This window comes from Brienomyrus brachyistius, chromosome 2 (genome assembly GCF_023856365.1).
Source record: "Brienomyrus brachyistius isolate T26 chromosome 2, BBRACH_0.4, whole genome shotgun sequence".
Taxonomy (NCBI): Eukaryota; Metazoa; Chordata; class Actinopteri; order Osteoglossiformes; family Mormyridae; genus Brienomyrus; species Brienomyrus brachyistius.
Window position 1 is genome coordinate 16,643,911 of NC_064534.1, and position 19,694 is coordinate 16,663,604.

General features: G+C 44.3%; 1 protein-coding gene across 3 annotated transcripts; it reads left to right on the forward strand.

The window, feature by feature from the left end:
* Window positions 1-410: 410 nt before the first annotated feature.
* Window positions 411-16,319, forward strand: hs3st1l2 (heparan sulfate (glucosamine) 3-O-sulfotransferase 1-like 2). 3 transcript variants are annotated; one of them, XM_048987711.1, is made up of 4 exons: window positions 411-486; window positions 884-1,011; window positions 2,570-2,777; window positions 14,156-16,319. In XM_048987711.1, exon 4 carries the CDS (start codon window positions 14,239-14,241, stop codon window positions 15,118-15,120), a length of 882 nt encoding a protein of 293 aa, XP_048843668.1. In that variant the 5' UTR covers window positions 411-486; window positions 884-1,011; window positions 2,570-2,777; window positions 14,156-14,238; the 3' UTR covers window positions 15,121-16,319. The 3 variants fall into 3 exon arrangements, 2 of the variants coding, with proteins under 2 accessions (XP_048843668.1, XP_048843659.1); XM_048987702.1 differs by lacking the exons at window positions 411-486; window positions 884-1,011 and adding an exon at window positions 2,296-2,461; XR_007384182.1 differs by lacking the exons at window positions 411-486; window positions 884-1,011; window positions 14,156-16,319 and adding an exon at window positions 5,138-5,360 and having other exon boundaries at window positions 2,481-2,777.
* The last annotated feature ends 3,375 nt before the right edge of the window (window positions 16,320-19,694 follow it).

Here is a 19,694-nt window from a genome sequence, read left to right on the forward strand (position 1 = left end):
ATGATCTCCATGTGTTGGGCAAGTTTCCTCCTGCAGTCCAACCCATGCAGTTAGGCTAACTGGCGTCTCTAAATTTCCCATAGAATGCAAATGTCTCCTGTGTTAGACTAGCATCCGATTTAGGCCGTACCCCAGCCTTGCGCTCTATGTTGTGTTCCTGACCAGGATAAGTAGTTAGAAGATGGATAAACCAAGCTTAAAATATTACCTACTATTATTTAGTATGAACGTCAGTCAGTTATGCATCCCTTGTTGCTTGAAAAGCCCTGAGCTGCTGAGCCAGGACTGAACAATTTAATGTGTAATAACATGCTCAAAACAGTAGGGGTCCCCTGACGATAGAGTAATTATCACAGACTGAACTAACAAGCGTAGAAGCAGTGAGACTTTAAAAATAACGCGTTCATCTACCTGAGCATCAGCTGGCTGTTCTGCTTTAATGAAGCTGCGGTGAGGTTGGGCTTCCTGCCTTGGTAAATAATGAAGGTGAGCTACCAGATCTCATGGAAATGAGCTGCACGCTGTTGGATGTGAAGGCGCAGAGAGGGCTGCACTCAGGCATGGCTCAGTACTCTGCAAATCTCATTACGTGGAACATCGTGCTGTTTTTTGCTAATTTCTGCTTTTGGAGCAAATTAAACATCTAAGGTTGACAAATCGCACCCGTGTTTAACATGTCTCAGATTAAATGTAAAGACTTGTGAAGAAAGGCTCTCAGTGCTATCATATATCATTTATGAATATCTTCTCTACTCTGATTATACCATCTTCTCTGATGGAGCTCCTGTTTCAGGAGTAAAAATGTCTACAACATTCAGAATGACTTGGAAACGGGTTTCATAATCTGCAGTGCCTCTCCTCTCACTCATCTGTATCTTTACAGGTGACCGGTGTGTTAAGTGTAGCCGCTGCCCATCGGACAGTGCTGGGCTTGGCCACCGCCTGATGCTGGGATTCACTCGACCATCCTCCCCAAAGCACTTCCACACTGGTGACTTTCAGCCATGATTGGTAGTGTCAACTCATGATGAGTCGACTTGCTACTGATCTTAACAAAGTTCTTACCAATTTCTGTAATGACTGCAAATTCAAGAATCTGGATGTTAATATATCTGGATTTGAGTATTATGTCTTTACGTAACTATTGATTCTAAAATGTCAATATTAATATACTTTTTTTGAGTGGATGGATAGGAACCTTTATAAAATCCAACAAATCTTGCAGTGAAAACTGTCCACAAAAAAGAGAAATTATAAAAATTTCTTCACACCTTAATCTCTCTGACAAGTCGAAATCATGACCAAACTAAGGAAAAGGGTAATGTTTTCATTATTTAGCAAACTTACAGTACCAGGTTCCACTCTCACATTAAGCAGGGTTATCTTCCTTCCTACCTTTTGAAATTCATGTGTCTGTAAAATAAAATATGAAACTTTTCAAAAGAAAAGAGAGAATAACATAAGGTAGAAGCTTCAAGTGGGGAATGAAGTTAGCTAGCTTCTTAGCATGCTGCTCAGTGTGGTTAGCTAGCCTCAGTGCAATGCTGAGCGGGGAGGTGAGGTTAGCCAGCCTCTTAGCACAGCTTTGAGCAGGGAGGTGAGGTTTGCTAGCTTCCTAGCACAGTGCTGAGCAGGGAGGTGAGGTTAGCCAGCCTCTTAGCACAGCTTTGAGCAGGGAGGTGAGGTTTGCTAGCTTCCTAGCACAGTGCTGAGCAGGGAGGTGAGGTTAGCTAGCCTCTTAGCACAGTACTGATCAGGAAGGTGAGGTTAGCTAGCCTCTTAGCACAGTACTGAGCAGGAAGGTGAGGTTAACTAGCCTTTTAGCACAGTGCTGACTAACAGAGACAGCATGAACGCTGGCAGTTAGGAGTGCGTGGGGGTGCTCCAGTGATCCAAAATTTCTGAAGTGAATATATTTATAAATATGTTTCTTGGCCTCTCCCTGCAGACTGGAGCTTAGATATAGTTGAGGGCAGCTGAACGACAGGCCGATTGGGAAGCAGTACATTTTCACAGTCCTGTACATTAATCCTGCTGCAGATCACTGCCTGTCACCGTCCTTCTTATTTTTTCTTGGTCAACCAAAGAATGTTGTCCAGTACATGTTAAATGAATGAAAAAAATAATTGTTAAAAGCAAACGCAAAAACCGCCTGTGTAACTTTGAACGGAGAGACAGGGGTGAACTCAGAGACGAGGCTGGGATGGGAGTGGAGATAAGAACGGCGTTTAGAAATTAATGGCACAGTGGGACTAAGCGAGAGAGTGAAAAGGCAGGGAAGTGAATAGAGGTCAGGAAGAGAAGGAATTGGGAATGAAAGCGAAGCAAATGGAAAGAGGGAGAGAGGGGTAAAAGGCGGGTTAGGGAGAATTTCCCCCAGGAGAAGATATGTTTACGCTCCCTCTCCCCCTACCTCACTCACTCGCTCTCTCGCTTTGCCTGCTCAGCAGCACAGTCTGAGGTTCTCTCTCCCTCTCTCAGTCTCTCTCTCAGTCTCTCTCTCAGTCTCTCTCTCAATTTCTTTTTCTCTCTCTCTTACAGTCCCTCTCTCTCTTTATCTCCCCCTCAGTGAGCTGCAGCCAGGTCCACGCGTTGCCTTCCCTTACGAGTCACAAGTCCCCCAACAGGGCCGGCAGCTGGACACTCAGACAGGGGAAAAAGGAAGAGCTGGAACAAGAGACAAAAAGAGGGATCCCTGAAAAAGTGTCAGCGAAACAAAAGACCCCGACTTGGTGGACCGGGACTGAGAGAGGTGCAGAGGAGCCACACAGACACAGGTAAGCCACCCCTGCGCCTCACAGACTCTGGTCTGGGCCGCCCTCGCTGCTTGTGTAGCAGAAAATGCAGGAGTCACAGTCCTTGGACATGAAGATGTTGAAAACGGGCACCATCTCCGAGGACCACTGAGGGAGGGGGGGAGAGATTTGAGATTCTACTCCTTTATTCCCAAACTGTCAGCTGAAAGGCGAAGTTTAAAAGTTATTTATATGATATTTGAGTGTTGAAGAGTTAATGGATGTTTCCGTGGTGACAGACAGGAGTTTAATGTGAACTCAAGATAACAAAGGCTGCATTCATCTGAGTAAGTGATGCTTAAAGTCTTGCGTTATTAAAATATCATATATCGCGGCGAATGAGCTAATCAAAGGCTAGTACCTCTAAGAATTTCTAAACTAAAAAACTTAAATTCACACACAATTACTTTAGATTTCTGTCCTCATATACAGCCAGGTGTGAGCGCTTAATGACATTCTGCTAAGAGAAACTCTTGAGACCTCGGTGATGAAAACATACTTTGAGTAATCAGAGTCTCTCTGGCCTGCTCTCTGAGAATCACGCGGCAGTCTGTCAGGGAAAGCCCACGGAGAACAGCCAGACTGCGGCGCTAACGAGGCCCACTGGTGGGACAAGTGCGCTGAGAGGAAGCTCACTGTCACCAGACAAAGGGGGAAAACGGGGGATTAAAGCCTTCCAGTGCAAAATAAACCCGCCCGGTTAGAGATTAGCCTCTCCTCCCAAATTCACAGGTCTCATTCAGAGCTCACTGAATTATCATATGGAAGAAAAATTAATCTTTTATGATTTTTTTGCAATTAAGTTATATCCAAGAGTTTAATCTCTTTCTCCATTTCACGCTATATGTATGACCACTGAGCTGAATAATTCACATTAGGAAAGTATGAACCTGGAAGCCATATTCATTTAAGACTGGCGTTACATTGATGAGACCACAGCAGCAATAAGGCATATGTTGTTGAATTTCCCTCATTTGAAATGCAAGACTGCTAGCAGTAATGCAAGCAATGCCTTCACAAATTCATCTCGTGCAGTGACTGAATTGATTTCACTGATCATACACGACTGCAGTGCCATCAGACAGGTTCCGAGACTGTTTATGCGTGATATGGAGAAAAAGTGTGTAACTCTCCAAGAAGAAATTAGCAGGAGGCAGGCTGCAGCGTCTTTACAAGACAGGCCTAAGAACCAAAAGGCTAATGAGAAGTAGGATATCTATTTCAGATGTGTGCCGTATCCCTAGATAAAGCAGCCGCTACTGGCAGCCACTACAAATGCAGGCTGACCTGGATGTGGAAGCATTTAGCCTATTTTCAGGAAAAAAAATTTGTCAATTTCACGATTGAGTCAGTGGACGAAGATGAGTTGTTTGATCCCTCTGGCTTCAAACCAGCATGGTGTCGGTTCCGTCCGGAGAAATTTAGCCCAAAACTTGCAAGCAAGCTTCAGCTCTTGGCTTCCGCGTACATATGAGGCTGACTTTGCTCATCACAAGGCTCACGCACGACTTCCATGCTTCCTGCAGGAGGCAAAACTCTTTACTTTAGGACTGAGGAAATGGTGTGCCTTGAAGACCCTCCCCCTGGCAATACTCTCAATTGATCCACATTCTCCAGGTAGCAAAATGATGCAACTGGGGGGCAGGGGCAATGAAGACCCCAGTACCACCCACTTAATAGGGTTTCCAACACCTCCGGGTATCAGTCCATTACAGGTCCTTAAGCATATTACATGGCATTAAGAGGGAGACAGGATGTGTCAGCATTACTTGTGATTACTTATGGCTGCTTCTGGAGAGGACTGGGGGGGGGGGGGGGGCGGGGGGGCTCAGTCTGGCTGGGAGATTGACCATCAACACGGATGACAAGATGATGCAGGGTTACAGCCCTGCTCACCAACACAGCAAGCCCTGAACAGTCAAAATGTGATACTGTTAAAATGCATTCATTTTCAAAATTTCGTAGCGCTACACTCCCACAGATTAGATTGATTTTCCGGTTAAGCTTTTCCTACAACTTGCTACTTTAGCTGGTTGTCTACTTTGTTCTGGGCTGCTACACCAGTACACATCCAATGACGGCCTCTAAACCATGAGCCAGCTTAATTCTCTCATCCATGCATTTATCATATAACCCCTATTAACCTGATGCAACAGTGCCCCAGATATTACTGGACTGCAATGTTTACTTGATATGCACAGGGGTATTGGAACCATGGGGAAGGGGGGGACATGTACCCCCCTTAATTTAATTTGGCTTCATAGGTGTGTGTAAATGGTGTGTGTTTGCCCTGTTATGAGCTGACATCCCATCTTGGCTTGTTCTCTGCCTTGTGCCTGTAGGTTCTGGGATAGGCTCCAGACCCCCCCGTGACCCTGAATAGGACAAGCAGTACAGAAATAGATAAATAACTACATTTTGAACACCCAGTAATAGTAATTGCATTGGATACGCAGTTAATCAATGTTATTCTTTAATAAAAAAAATATGAATATACCCATGTCTGTTATGCAAATACTGAAACAATAATATACATACTGAATAATAAATAGTTAATACAATGTTAATAAATTGTGAAAACACTTCCAATTTTTAAAGACTACAGAACTTCATTCTAGTTACTGCAGTTACGTATTTTATTGTCCAGTGTATGATATTTGTAGACATTCCTTGATTTCTTTATAAACATTACTGCCAATATCATGTAGTCATTTTTAAAGTGTAATCCCAGAAATGCTAGGTGTTTCCACAATTTTCCCACAATAATTAATTAATCAGTGTTTAACACTGATATATTTCCAGTTGTTGGATTAATTTCATTACATTTCACTAAACATATGATTGAATGATTTCCTTGAATCTATGATACATCACCAGCATGTCATGCATCAGGAAAAATGATAGAAGCCTCATGTAAATGCTCTGATTATGCTGAACAAAAGGTTGCTTCTGGTCATTCTTGACCACTGATGTAAGAGGGAACATTGAAGAGTCTACTGTGGGTCTTATGTAGTTACCCCAGGAATATGTTATTCAGTCAAACTGCCCATTATGGTGTGACTTTACTCATGGACTCAGAGCCTATTATATCTGCCCATCCTCACTGTATCTCACTGTATCACCCCAATTCTGTGAGCCAACCACGAGCCCTTTTAAAGGGATACAGTACATTGCAGTTGAAGACTGACAGCTTCATGATACATCTCCTCTGTCCACCTGCAGGGCTTTCTGCCATCCACATGACAGCCATCAGGGTAGGTTTCTTATCCATACTGAAGAGGGGGACAGTTGACTGATGCATTACTATTTAATGTTTGGTCACTGGGAGGGGAGACCATCTTCATTATTAACCCCACTAATGTGCAGTGCCAATCGAGATCACCTTCCCGTGTAATATGACAGATCATGATTGGGTGGGTTTAATTTTACATGCTCACAAAAATGGGACTGCTGAATAGGGTGTAGAAAATGAGACTGGAGTGTAGAGGAATGTGCTCTATCACCCCCTCCCCCCCATAGCAATTCACTGCTATTGGTTTAAGACTTAGCCAAGACCATGGATTTGGGTATGGACAGTAGGGGCATGTCCCTACCAATAATTTGGGAGGACCATATGTGTTTGGGGGAGATGGGGGGTTAGGGATGGTTTGGACCACATTGATGTGGTCGTGTATGATCAGAGATGACTTTAATGTAAAAAATACCTGGTACGGCTATGCTGGGAGCTGGAAGGGAGCAAAAATATGGACCACTGGAGGACTGGGTTGAAAAACACTGACCTATAGGATGCCAGAGCTGCACGAAATAGGTAGTTTCTTTAAAGGTTGTTTTAGGTACACAGGGTTACCACTATACACCATCGCCATTATTACTGCAATGTAGCCTTGGGGTTTGCTGTGGACATGTTTCAACGTGATGCCATACCAGTGTAGACAATCCCAGACTGCACTGAACACAAGACTGAGGTACATCCTGGAGGGATGCCAGTTCCAGGCATGAGCCGCTATTGTTTTTCTAACCCAAGGCTGCTATAGCAAGTGGCATACCCAGCATGACTGGCAGCCTAACAACAATCTGTTCCTCCCCAAACCCTGGGAGATATGGTATGTTCCTCTTCACCATGTTCTCATACATCTTCAGTACTCATCTGAACTCCTCCCCTTAATCCAACCATAAATATCTTAAGTTTCTCCATTTATCTGTTTATTCGCTTCACAAATGTTCATGTTAAATAAAACAAAGAACAGGGGATGCGATGCTGGAGGTGCTGCTGATTACGAAAGACTGAACCACAGGTGCCGGGCATCACTGAGACGTCTCACACATGGCTACTGTGACTACAAGGCAGGGGACCCAAATCTAATTGTCAGGGACATGCAGCATTATTGACGGGCCCGCAGTCCTTTCATCTGGCTTCTGGGTGGTAGGCTGGCACGAGCGTGACCACAGATCATCAGTGCCCGACACACACTGACAATAGGCAGATGTTGTACGGTAACACTGGTCAGCGGGAGTGGAGCCTGGAAGATATGAGCACTGGTGGCTGACTTTCGGTGATAGTGGGCCAGAGGCTGTAAGGTTTACATTTTGCAGAATCGTGTTAGGATCCATCCCCAGGAAACACTCAAGTCCTATGAAGTAATCTTGAACACTCAACATATTCAGATCAAAGGCTAGTACCTCTAAATAGATTAAACTTTTCCCAGGCAGTACAGGGCATATGGCAAGGGGTAGATGATGGGGTGCCAGGATAATTCATCGACAATTAAAACTGTTAGTTATAAGCTTTGCTAAACCTATGATGTAAAATCTGCTCCAGTACCCAGTGCAACAAAGACAAACAAAGCACCTGCGGCAGAAGTTATCCTGTTCACTGGGTCTCCAACATGCAGAGACTGTTCAGATATTTAATACTTTTCAGTACAATAAAACTGAACATGTTGGGTCAGAATCACTGACTAGGAATGTGGACCAGGAGCATATCCAGAAGGTAACATCAGGGTGAAAAGTCAGATTGGCAGGAGATGCACCACTTATCACAGTTTATTATAGCAGACATTCTCACTGGGTGTTTTATATGCATAGGATGTATAGATACTGTAATGCATAATACCAAGAAGTGAAAAAATAACATACACAGTGTCACAAAGTGGGGGTTACGGAGCGGGGAAGTGGGAGCAGACTTACTGTAAATACGTAACAACAATTTACACAACTAGAAACAGCTGGAAACACGGGGATTCCACACGAGGTAGAGAGGGGGCGTGGCACACAGGAGGATCGAAATGATCGGGGCGTGGCACACAGGAGGATCGAAACGATCAGCGCGTGGCACACAGGAGGATCGAAATGATCGGGGCGTGACACACAGGAGGATTGAAATGATCGGGGCGTGACACACAGGAGGATTGAAACGATCGGACGTGACACACAGGAGGATTGAAACGATCGGGGCGTGGCACACAGGAGGATCGAAACGATCAGCGCGTGGCACACAGGAGGATCGAAATGATCGGGCCGTGACACACAGGGTTTTCCAGTGGTAACACTGCTGCTACCAGCTTTCTCAGTTGGTCGCACCAGCATATGACTTGGTCGCACCCTACTTTTTTGGTGCAGCATGGTAAATAATCAGTGACCTTGCATGCTGTCACTCAGACAGCTGAGTGAAGCTGGTTAGTGAGATGTACGGCATACCCAAGCTAAGACCTTTAATGTGCACTTACATTAATGAATATTACGTATTACTAATATTTATATATTATATGATTTTATGTGACCAGAATCATTTTCGTTATTGTTTTGGCTTACGCATCGTTTGAGTTTCTCCAAAAATATTCCATTTAATTGGGCACGCCAACTCGCGAATGTGAAGGAGGTAAATTGCTGTTCTCGTCAAATATTTGAACCTGAACATTAGCTTTAATAACATGACTCTCATCGTCACTTGTGTCTGCCTCGGGACCTCTCTGACTCTCCGTCTCCACCTGCATCCTCTTCTTTGTATTTAGATTTTTTTTTAATTATCAGCCATAGACCGCCTCCTTTTTCAACACCACGGTTTTGCACGTTTTATCATCGGTGCACATATATGTACATTCTCCCCGATGCAGGTAAGGAGAGACCAATTCAGCAAAAAAGACACACTAAACCAGGGAAGAAGAAAAAAAATCACCCACAATTCAAGTACAAAACAGTGCAGGAGCAAAACATCCTAGTGATTATTATACACCATGGTTATTCAAATCTGGACCTCTAGTCCAAATCCAGGCCTTGTTTTCAGTTCTCCCTAGTAGTTAGTTTAATAATTACTGATTCTGATTGGCCAGAGGCTTCACACCTGGCTCACAGGTAAAGGAAGGCTGTGGTTTGAATAATAGGGTTATACACTGACACAGGTGCAACCAAGTGAAATTTAAAATCTTGTATTCTCAATAAAAGGTCGCAGTTTAGAGCCCGATACAGCCTGCACACCATAACTATTCAAGCCCGCGCAATTTTGGCTGGTTCAGCAAAAATCTCCAGCCCAGTCTGCTTAAAATCCACCCAACGGAAGCTGACATTGGCCAAAAATTTTGAAATCCCAATATACTGTATCTCAAAGAAATAAACCAGCATTTTGCATGCTGATCACATTGAAATATTCAATTCAAAACTTAAAACCACAGTTAAAGACAATGCATTCACATAGACGGACACACTCTCTTTTGCCAGGGTTCCCATTGGCTCCGCCAGTGCAGGGAATACTTCAGTCCAGCAATGCAGATTTGTGTTGTTCTTAAGACGATGCTGTAACCACTTGTAATTTTGACAATGAATACTACATCAATATAATCAGGTACTACTTAGATTATTTTGTATCCATAATACACCACGATATTTTTTTACACTGTTAGTGAAGATGTCGTTTTTACCTATTTTGTACACACACAAAGCTTGCCTCATATTACCAACTAAGTGATCAATGAATTGTCCTCATTAGTAATTAAGATGCACACCACTGCTTCAGCCAGTGGCGAATATGCCGGATAGACAGTTTTGTGAATCTGCTGTGTTAATTGCAAATTTGCTGTGCTACTCTTACTGCAGAAGATGCCAGCGTATAGGTGTTATGACACTGCAGTCCAGTGCCTTACTCAGCGTGTTGCTGTGGGCTGTATTTGCACACTTACAGTTCTGGACTGGGCTCATCTTCTCTGGTTATGTCAGGCGGCAGGGCAGCCATTCTGGTGTGACAGTGCTGACTGCTATCCAGCTGTCCATTTCGTGTTCCATCGTTCAATCATGTCAGTCCGTGATTTTGCTATTATTATTATTTAAATAATTCCCAAAGTGTGCATCTTTTGCTATTGCTGTAATTTAATTGCAACACTATAATCGCTAATGTATATCAGAGTCATTAGCATGCAGTCTGCAATGCATATTGACTGCAAGGAGGCTATTTAAACTATTAAACTAGATTGATTGGGCTAGCTTCAGTGCAGGATCTTGATCCTCAAATATGGCTTTGCTGATTAATAACAATACTATTCCAGAAATGTAGAATAAGGGAGAAAACGAGATACAGGAGTCAGTGGGTGAGCAGTTTGGGCTGAAATGGCTTGTCGCAGGTGCACTGGGAAGGCCTCTGTCCCCTGAGCTCGGTCAGCTCATGTCCAGTACACACTGCAGCACTTGCCAAGGTAATGGAGAGGAAGTCGGCCAGACTCTGCAGGCTGACCCTGGGACAGACCGACTCCTTTCAGACCAGGGCTGTGAGAGATGTCTAATCAGATGGAGAGAGAAAAAAAGAAAGGAATCAGAGAAAAAGGCCCTTTAATCAGAGCCCTGCCGTCACTGAGAAAAGCACGGGCCACGGGGGTCTGTGCAGCCGCTTGATACGATTGAAATCTTCCACGGCCTGCCACCTCCTGGGCAATGGAGCATGATGTATGGGGTCTTCACAGGGAGCTGGGGGGAGATGGCTGATGTCTAGGAGCTCAGCCAGTCAGCCAGCTACAAAGGCTGTAAACATGTACTGAAGGTCACTGTCTATAGGATGTCCAGAGCACAGCTTATAAAACTTGGAGGATGACATTCATCTTTGATGGGAGTTTGAGACAATGGATATCGTGGTTTGATGTCCTAGACGTCTCAGTTTGATGTGCTGGATGTCTGCTTTTATACAATGGTTATCCTGGTTTTAAACACTAGATGTTACAGGTGTACAGCAGAAGTGCAGTGCTTGCTGGATATTTGGGCTGATGAGCGTATCCAGCAACAGCTGGATGCCCGACACAAAAGCTCTGAGACATTTGGTAAAATACGAGTCTGCCTTCTTATATGATGTGCAGTATGATTAAATGAAAATCGTTACTTTGCATACTCAATAAATCTCTAAGAAAGTTGCGTGTCACCATACCCAGAAGTTGCAAAATAAGCACATTACTCATGAACTCCATTGTGATATGTTTTCTTCAATACAAAAAGTTGCATGATGATGATGAAAGCATGCTCGGGCCTGGAACTTTAAACGCAACGTGAATGCAGACCAGTGGGGGAGGGGGGAGAATCGTCCTCAGGCACAGTTCAAGGCAACCAGGCCAATGTAAGTATGTCCTAAAAGCAGAGGTGGCAAGTTCAGGTCCAGAAAGTACAAATCCAGTCCAAGGTTTTGCTTCAATCAACCAGTTGAGTGCTCTGTGACTGTGACACTTTATTCTAATTTATCGATTTATCGAGTATGCAACGCAGCGGTTCTGCAGAAACATCGTATCCTATTTTCAAAATCCATAGAATAAAACAATTATATACATTTTCCTTTTATTACCTTTTGATATGTATCCAAACCATGTATTAACCAATTACATCCATACTCATTCAAATTAGCTCATTATTTGCTATTAGTCTTCCCTGAGTCCATGTGTATCAGTGGATATGACTATTAAGCATTAACTTAACACCTGTTATACCTTATATCCCAACTTACTCTCTGCTGTGAACTGATTTCTAATTTTCTTTCTCTGAAACCTCACTAATACTAAGTGGCTGTTTAAAAGCTTCAAGACACCATGAGAAATTCGTAGTACAAACGTTCCCCTGAAGGATACATTCTAGAGTACGCTAAGGCCCACACCGCCGTGACAGATATGCATGCGATTGGAGGACGTGCTGTTAAATGCATAAGGGACACGGGTTAATGCATGGCGCTGCACTGCAGGGTCGCCGCAGAGGTGGGTGCGCAGGTGTGCAGGGCCGAGGAGCTGTTCATTAGCAGTGCTGGAAGTGGTGTGCAGCTCACCAGGGACCAGGGCACCGGGATCCGATGGGGGAGCGTGATGTCGGGCCTATTGGAGGTCTCTGCTCGATCTGACTCATTCAGAGACCCGTGAGTGTAGAAACCCCCAATGGAGAGGGCGATGCTCTCATTCGAATAACTGAGGCTGAAAAATCACCCACTTGTTATTTAAGTTAAAGCAAATTACATTGACATTGATGATGTGGGTCTGTAAACAATGATTTGCTCCTGCCTTACAGTGAAAGGCATGCGCGCACACACACACACACACACACACACACACACACACACGCATGTCCACTAGAGCCTCAACAAAACACTGAACCTGAATAAATACAACGATACTTAGGAACTTTAAGGGTGTTTTGAAACCACTGAAGACCAAGCAATGAATCTACAGCTGACCGCCCAGCTTCCTGATGGCTGGTGCCGAAATCATTCATGCAACGTCCACAGCAGGAAATGCCGACCATCAGCTGAATATTATGTCGCTGTGGAAACATAAAAGATAAGAGCACACAGATTTGGAAACAAATGAAAGGACACGTTAAAGCAGCATAATGGAGAGCTGATGGTGTGTGTAATGGTGATGATGATGATGATGATGATGGTGACGGCGTCGCTTCTCGCACAGATGCAGACAAACACAGAGCAGGAGACACAGAAGGCAGAGGAGCTGCCATGTCTCCCACAGGGGTAATTATGGTGGGCAAAAAGGAAAAAGGGAAACTGGTGAGGGAGGTTTTTTTGTCCGAGATGAGCAGATTGATAAATGCTGCCACGCTGAAGACCCTTTGGACAAAAAAGGCAAAAAATAAAAATTAATACAAATAAAAACATATTTTGGCAAATGTTCTTGTTAATTTCCCAGCTATAGAGTGCAATACATTATTTAATTTTTGTTTCCATAGTCAGGGTCAGGTTAGGTTCAGGTTTCTTTATTTGTACCAGCAAGGTAAATTTAATCAAACATTTCACAGAGAAATATGACAGTGGGTAGAGGTCCTGCTTTTAGCGGGAGACACAGGAAGCAAACTGGAGGCGTTTCCTAGGTGCTGCGCTGCGTGCAGGTTTGCTGTCCCAGTGAGGCCATTAGGTGTCTCTCGGGGAGTTCTGACCCTCCCCCACCCTCCAAGATGCAGAGCCAGGCGGTTGTTTTGCTGAGACAATGGAGAGAAGAAGAAAAAAAATCACCGATTGTAACTGAGATGGCCTGACAAAAACACTTTATATAGCATTTTAAATATTTCATTTAAGACTATGGCTATATTCATAAATAGAACATAACAGTAAAATATTAGGAATTACAAAGATTTTTGAGTCAATTGCAATGATTGCAATGAATTGCTCTATCAGGCCATGTAGAAGAACGAAGAGGTAAATGTAGGCTTTTAAATACTGTTAAATGATTTGCATCTATGTATAACTATCCGTTGTGATGAGGAGGTGTCCAGGACCATAGTTAGCATGGAGAGAAAATGGGGGACAACCAGGCAGCTGAACCTGGTGGAGGTGCTGGGCTAGATGTCGGATCTGGTTCCACTGATATAGCATAATGAAGTTGCATTAAGAATGAAATATAACTGACAGATATACCTCTGAGACTATGTGGCGGATAGAGTTATCCTTTACTGTCTTTCCATCTGCTTTAATTATGAGGCTGAATTCATGAACTGTGTCCATCCTCCTAGGATTCCAAAATAAAGTATTTATAATCAAACCCTTTGGTCTAATTTTACCGCTCCCACATGGCACGGTTGCCTGCAGATCGGTTTTAAGATTAATGTTTCGGTGCTTTAGTACCAACAGAGAGTATGGGCACTCGTATGGGCGTTAAACACTGTCTGAAAGAGAGAGTCGCCCCCCCCCCATTGCAGCATGTCCGACAGGGTGCTTCTTTGCAAAGAAATGATTTGCTGCTCTTTCAGGACTAAAAGAACATGAAGATGTTTATAACATGATTCATTTGGAAGCATTATGAGTAGTAAGTACTCATGATCTCTAGAAAGTATTCATGATCCTCTGTGAGTATATGTAATACTTGCTCATATAAGTACAATGATGCCCTTCTAAATCCTGCCAGGTTCAGTATTTGGGTGATGATCCGGGCCTGATCGGCAGATCCCCCCCGACTGCTGAGCGCCGCCCGGCTGAGGGGGAGGGGTCATGGTGTGGAACCTGCTTCTGGCCCTCCTGCTGCTGCTCCTCCTACAGGCCCGGCTTGCTGTGTGCCTCCGCGGGATGCGTGGGCTGGCATCCCCGCCGGGCAATGCCACACAGCGGCTTCCCGGCGCCATCATCATCGGCGTGAGAAAGGGCGGCACGAGGGCACTGCTGGAGATGCTCAACCTGCACCCGGATGTGGAGGTAGCTAAGGCTGAGGTGCACTTCTTCAATGTGGATGAGCATTACCACCGTGGGCTGGCTTGGTACCGTGCCCAGATGCCGGTGACCCTGCCGGGCCAGCTGACGGTGGAGAAAACTCCTGGGTACTTTGCGAGCCCTCAGGCCCCAGCGAGGGTGCGAGCCATGGACCGGGCCGTGCGGCTGTTGCTCATCGTTCGTGACCCGGCGCAGCGGCTGGTGTCCGATTACACGCAGGTCCTGCACAACCGCAGGGAGCGCCACAAGCCTTACCCTGCTCTGGAAGAACTGCTGCTGCTGGACGGCGCTGTGAACCCTGCTTACAAGGCCCTGCAGCGCAGTCTCTATCACCTGCACCTCAGTCGCTGGATGGCCCACTTTCCCAGGGCCCAGATCCACGTGGTGGATGGTGACGCCCTCATCCGGAACCCCTTCCCTGAGCTGCAGCGGGTGGAGCACTTCCTGGAGTTGCCGCCGCGCATCAGTGCCTCCAACTTCTACTTCAACGCCACCAAGGGCTTCTACTGCCTGTTCTCCGCTGGCCGCGACAAGTGCCTGGACGAGTCCAAGGGGAGGCCACACGCCCCGCTCAGCCGGCCAGCTCTGCGCATGCTCTGCCACTTCTTGAAGGAGCCCAACCGTCGCTTCTTCAGCATGGTGGGCCGCACCTTCGCCTGGTGCTGAGGCTCCACCCACTGCCCCTCCCATACCCCCACCCACCCCAACCGAACGGTTTCCTCCAGTGCTGGGATGAAGAACAAGGAACGAGGTGTCCGACAGAGAGCGTGACTCTTCTTAACCTACCCCAATTTCTCTCTGCTGTGTACAGAGCAGTTACGGGAAGAAGGGAGAGCAGGGCTGTCAGATGGGTTTCTGCCTGGGTGCATTAAAAATAACTTGCTGGGAATATAAGGACCAATCAGCTTTAGTGACACTGGGGTGTTATAACTGTGACTCAGACCAATAAAAACAGAGTGGAAATGTAGAGGAGCAGTTAAGGGGAAATGAACAGCTACGGATTCTGTCATGTTTGTATACCGAGAACACTTAGCATGATCATTTATTCCCAGGTGATGTGCACATTTTTCTGTAAATTTTAACTGATCCCTATGCAGTCACCTCTCCCAAATTAAGTGAAATGTAGAAAGGCAGAATTTCTACACGCAACTGGGACATTTATGTAAACCATTTAAAGTAACGTAGAATTATATAGTATTACATGAAAAGTGTAAGGGATGTATTCTTCACTCAGTACAGAGCGGACACAGTGGCTGGCAAAACAATAATATAGAAAGTATTGTTAAGCACACCCAGAAATGCAAGCGTCGCAGACAGAATTCTCTAGGCGGTTTGAAAACTTACCTTCAGAGAAAATATGTATATTTTACACCTCACTGTGCCCCACAGTTTGAACATTTTTTCATCGTGCACGCATGATTCCTAGAGAGCCTGCAGAGGCCTGCAGAGATACACAGATACACTTGTAAAGTATTTAAGTGGCTATAATAAAGAATTCACAAGCAGCGGCCCCTCACGCACACTGACGTCCTCATACTGGACAGAATTTCTAACGATTTTATAGACATCCCAGCTAATTGAATATTCATGCATCCACAAAGCCTGGGTATCAGATCCTGGCTACGGATTTTACGGTGCTCATGTGTGCACTTCTAAGCATCTGTATTCCATTTACGATTTGTTGTCTTTTTTATGTTCAACATATAAATATTTCATTGAGAGTATCTTTATTTTTAATTTTCTTCTAAGACAGATATTGCAATGATTTGAATGGTAATTTCACAACTTTTGGCACTGCATTGTTTTCTTGTATATTGTATATTCTCAATACAAACAGGACACCATTAAAGTGCTTTCTAAGTCGAGTCTGCGGTGAAGCTAATTCAATGATCAGTCCTTCCTAAAGTACATGAGCAGCCACTAACAGTAATTCTAACTTCAAACCCTCTGCTGGGATCCTTTTCCTCAGCACGGATTCTCCCAAGCAGATGTGACAGACACTTCAGTTCCACCCATTTTTTAGGTTTTGCCTTCTTGACTATTACCAAATGTCCCTGAACATGTGAAGAACCCCCTCCCAATCAGTAATTCCTCATCCCCTCCAGTCGACCTCCTAAACAGTGCATGTGTGACACAAACTGAGTGAAACAGAGCAGAACCTTGGACTTACTATGGTTTCCAGGGACGTGGAACACTAGGCAGAGCCGCACCAACAGCGGAGACATCCAGCCTTTGGGCCGGGGCCACATATACCCCCATTCTTCTGCTTTGCCGTACCCCTAATTCGACGCGCAAGACCTCCGGCTCATCTTGAGCCTCCAATTGGCTGGAATCAACACTCTTCATCGGACAGAAGACACACATAGAGGAGATGAGGTGCACCAGGGACGTTTTTCACGCAGCCAACTCAACGAGCCTGAGAGAACGTTCGGCATTGTGCTGGCTGTTTACATCATCCCACCTCCGCTCATTTTGCACATTGATTCCCATGATGGTGTCCCCCACTGGGTGATCAACAGCCTCGCTCAAATGACCGGGATCCCTTCCAGATCTGAGAATGTCGGCGTTTTCCCCCCTGAGCATCCACACATGCAACAGCTTGTCATGTCATCACAGGAGGTGTCTTCCTACTGAGTGTGATTACTTACCTTTTTATCCTTCACGAGCTGCCATTGGTAGAATGGCCTGTTTCTGTTAGCAACATGTTGTCAATGACATGATGATTGTCTTTTCTTCTGTGATGGCTGTGGCCTTTTGTCTCTCTGACTAAGCTGTCCAGGCAGCTGAGCCCTACAAACAGTGGCCTGAAGGAGCCACCCTCAGCAGAATTCTGAGCCAGGGGCTAATCCTTTCACTCGGTATGTAGTAATGATTGTAGCGATGTGGGTTCAATCCCGGATTCCCTGCGATGATACATACATAAACAAGAGGGTACTGAGCACCTGTCTGGAATTGGCCAGTCAAAACTCTCCACATTCAAGCACCCAATCAAAACTCTCATCCTGAAAAGGGGGCGCAATTAAACACAAAAAAATGGAGTCGCGTGCAGCCTAAGACCCAATCAAAGAAATGAATGCAGGAGATGGAATAGTCAATAGTGCCAGATTCTGGACATGCTGACATCAGACGTAGGATGTTTAGGTAAAACTACTTAATTTAGAGGATGGTTATTATCTCACTCTGATGTCGGTAGATGCAAAATCCCTCCTCCCCCCCACCCCCCCTCCCACAGGTTGTCGGGTTGGTAATATCTTCAGAATCATTTGAGTGAAGCAGGACATTAAACCACAGGGTGAAGGCCCAGATCTGAAGAATGATGATCTGCTCTTGGAAGATTTCATTTTTCATGTGTCCCCCAGTGTTACTCCCATGTCAATATTTTCTGTACCGTTTGCAATCACACAAACTCAGAACAGAGCTGTTATGAAAATGAAACCATAGTTAAGGGAAAAGCTTTGGTGTAACAGAATGAAAAAAGCAGACTGTGAGAAAAGGCGAAGAACTTATTTAACATAATGATATGTCGCTAATTAATCCATAGTGGTTAGACATGGTAAATGTTGGCAGCTTGCTGCAGGATTTCTGGTCAGTTGCCCACAGTTCATTATATTTTTGTGTAACACAGACAGGGGCACCGCTAGCAATTTTGGGCCCTATGACAAAATATGAGGTTGGGCCCCCCTACCACACCCATTCAGATCTCTGGGGGCCCCTAAAGGGCGTGGGCCCTTAGAATTGTCCCAACTTTCCCCCCCTTAGCGGCGCCCCTGAACACAGATATGGGAAGGTGGTTCAGGAACTGACCTGACTCATTTCCTACCAACATACCAAGACCCACTGAAGAAATTTCACCATTTTGACTGAATACTAACCATCCTGATGCATAGCTGAACTACATTTAAAAAGCCAATTTGGTAAGAGCATAAGAAAACATTGAATTGTGTACTGACTAAGTGCTTTATAAGAGCTTTCAGTGAAAAGTGTCTCAAGCCTGAACATATTTCCTGTAGCTCAAAAACAAGACAATTTCCAAAGTTCCACAGCGTGACTAAACTTTAAAAACTATAAATACCACAGCCACGTCATGCACAATATATGAAATGCATTCGTTTTTAATATTTGTTAATTAATCAGCAATTAATTGATTAATTGGATGCTTAATGATTACAGCAATTAAGGTTAATTAAGTATTCCATAGGCTAACAGCCATTGGCCTTGAAACAGCACAATATGTGTCTAGATTGTCTACATTTAAACTGTACTTTTAAACTTGTAAACAGATGATCCACATCTAACCTGCAGAATGCGGTGTTGGGGAAAATATTTTCAAGAACCTATAGTCGATTCATTTCTAACAAAACAAAAAAAAATCTCCCGCAAATATTAGGAAACCTTTCCAGAAAAATGGTTTTGTTACTCTTCTTCTACGGAGAAATTCTAACACAGAATTTCTAATATTTTCTTATATTTGCTTTATATGCATTCTCTGGATAATCAATGTATTTTACACGTTTCATAGAGCAGCAATAAACCCAGACCAATCTGAACTTTCACATTAAAAACACAATCGCGCCCTCTATAGTCAAAATGGTGCATATCCAGTAAACTAGCGTATTATGGCAAAGGGACTGAAGTAGCAACCAACATAAAACGCTTTTGTCTGTATTAAATTTTGCTTGCTACCCGCCCATTAAAAGATGGGCACCTATTGGATAATATAAAAAAATGAGCCCAAGTTCTTATGATTTCCCACGTATTTTCTGGTATTCGATCCTGAAATCTATTTATGGAGTTGCTGGTGTTTGGATCCATACAGATTTTTTGGCAGGGGTTTGCAAGAGAAACAGATGTTTAGATATTATTGTAAAAACTGACAGGACATTGCAGCTTTAACAAAATAAATTATAAAATGCTAAGCAAAAAGGGAAAACCGAACTGAAATTGGTTACTTGTACATGATGAACAATTTCCGTCGGACTTCAAGAGGCCATATGAGTTCCTATGTTCTGTGAAACCGCTCCGATATACAACGGACCTTGCTGGTTGCAGGCATCTAGCGTGACTCTCACCCTCATGCAAGAAATCTTACGATAAATCTATATAATTCCATTAAACCTAAAATTTACGAAATCAAAAGGGGTGCGGCAGTTTGTAAAACCTAAAGACCAAAGTAATGAAACTGTCATATGCATTTAAATGTAATTGAAAATCTCACTCCAGCTAGTTGACCGAAATTAACA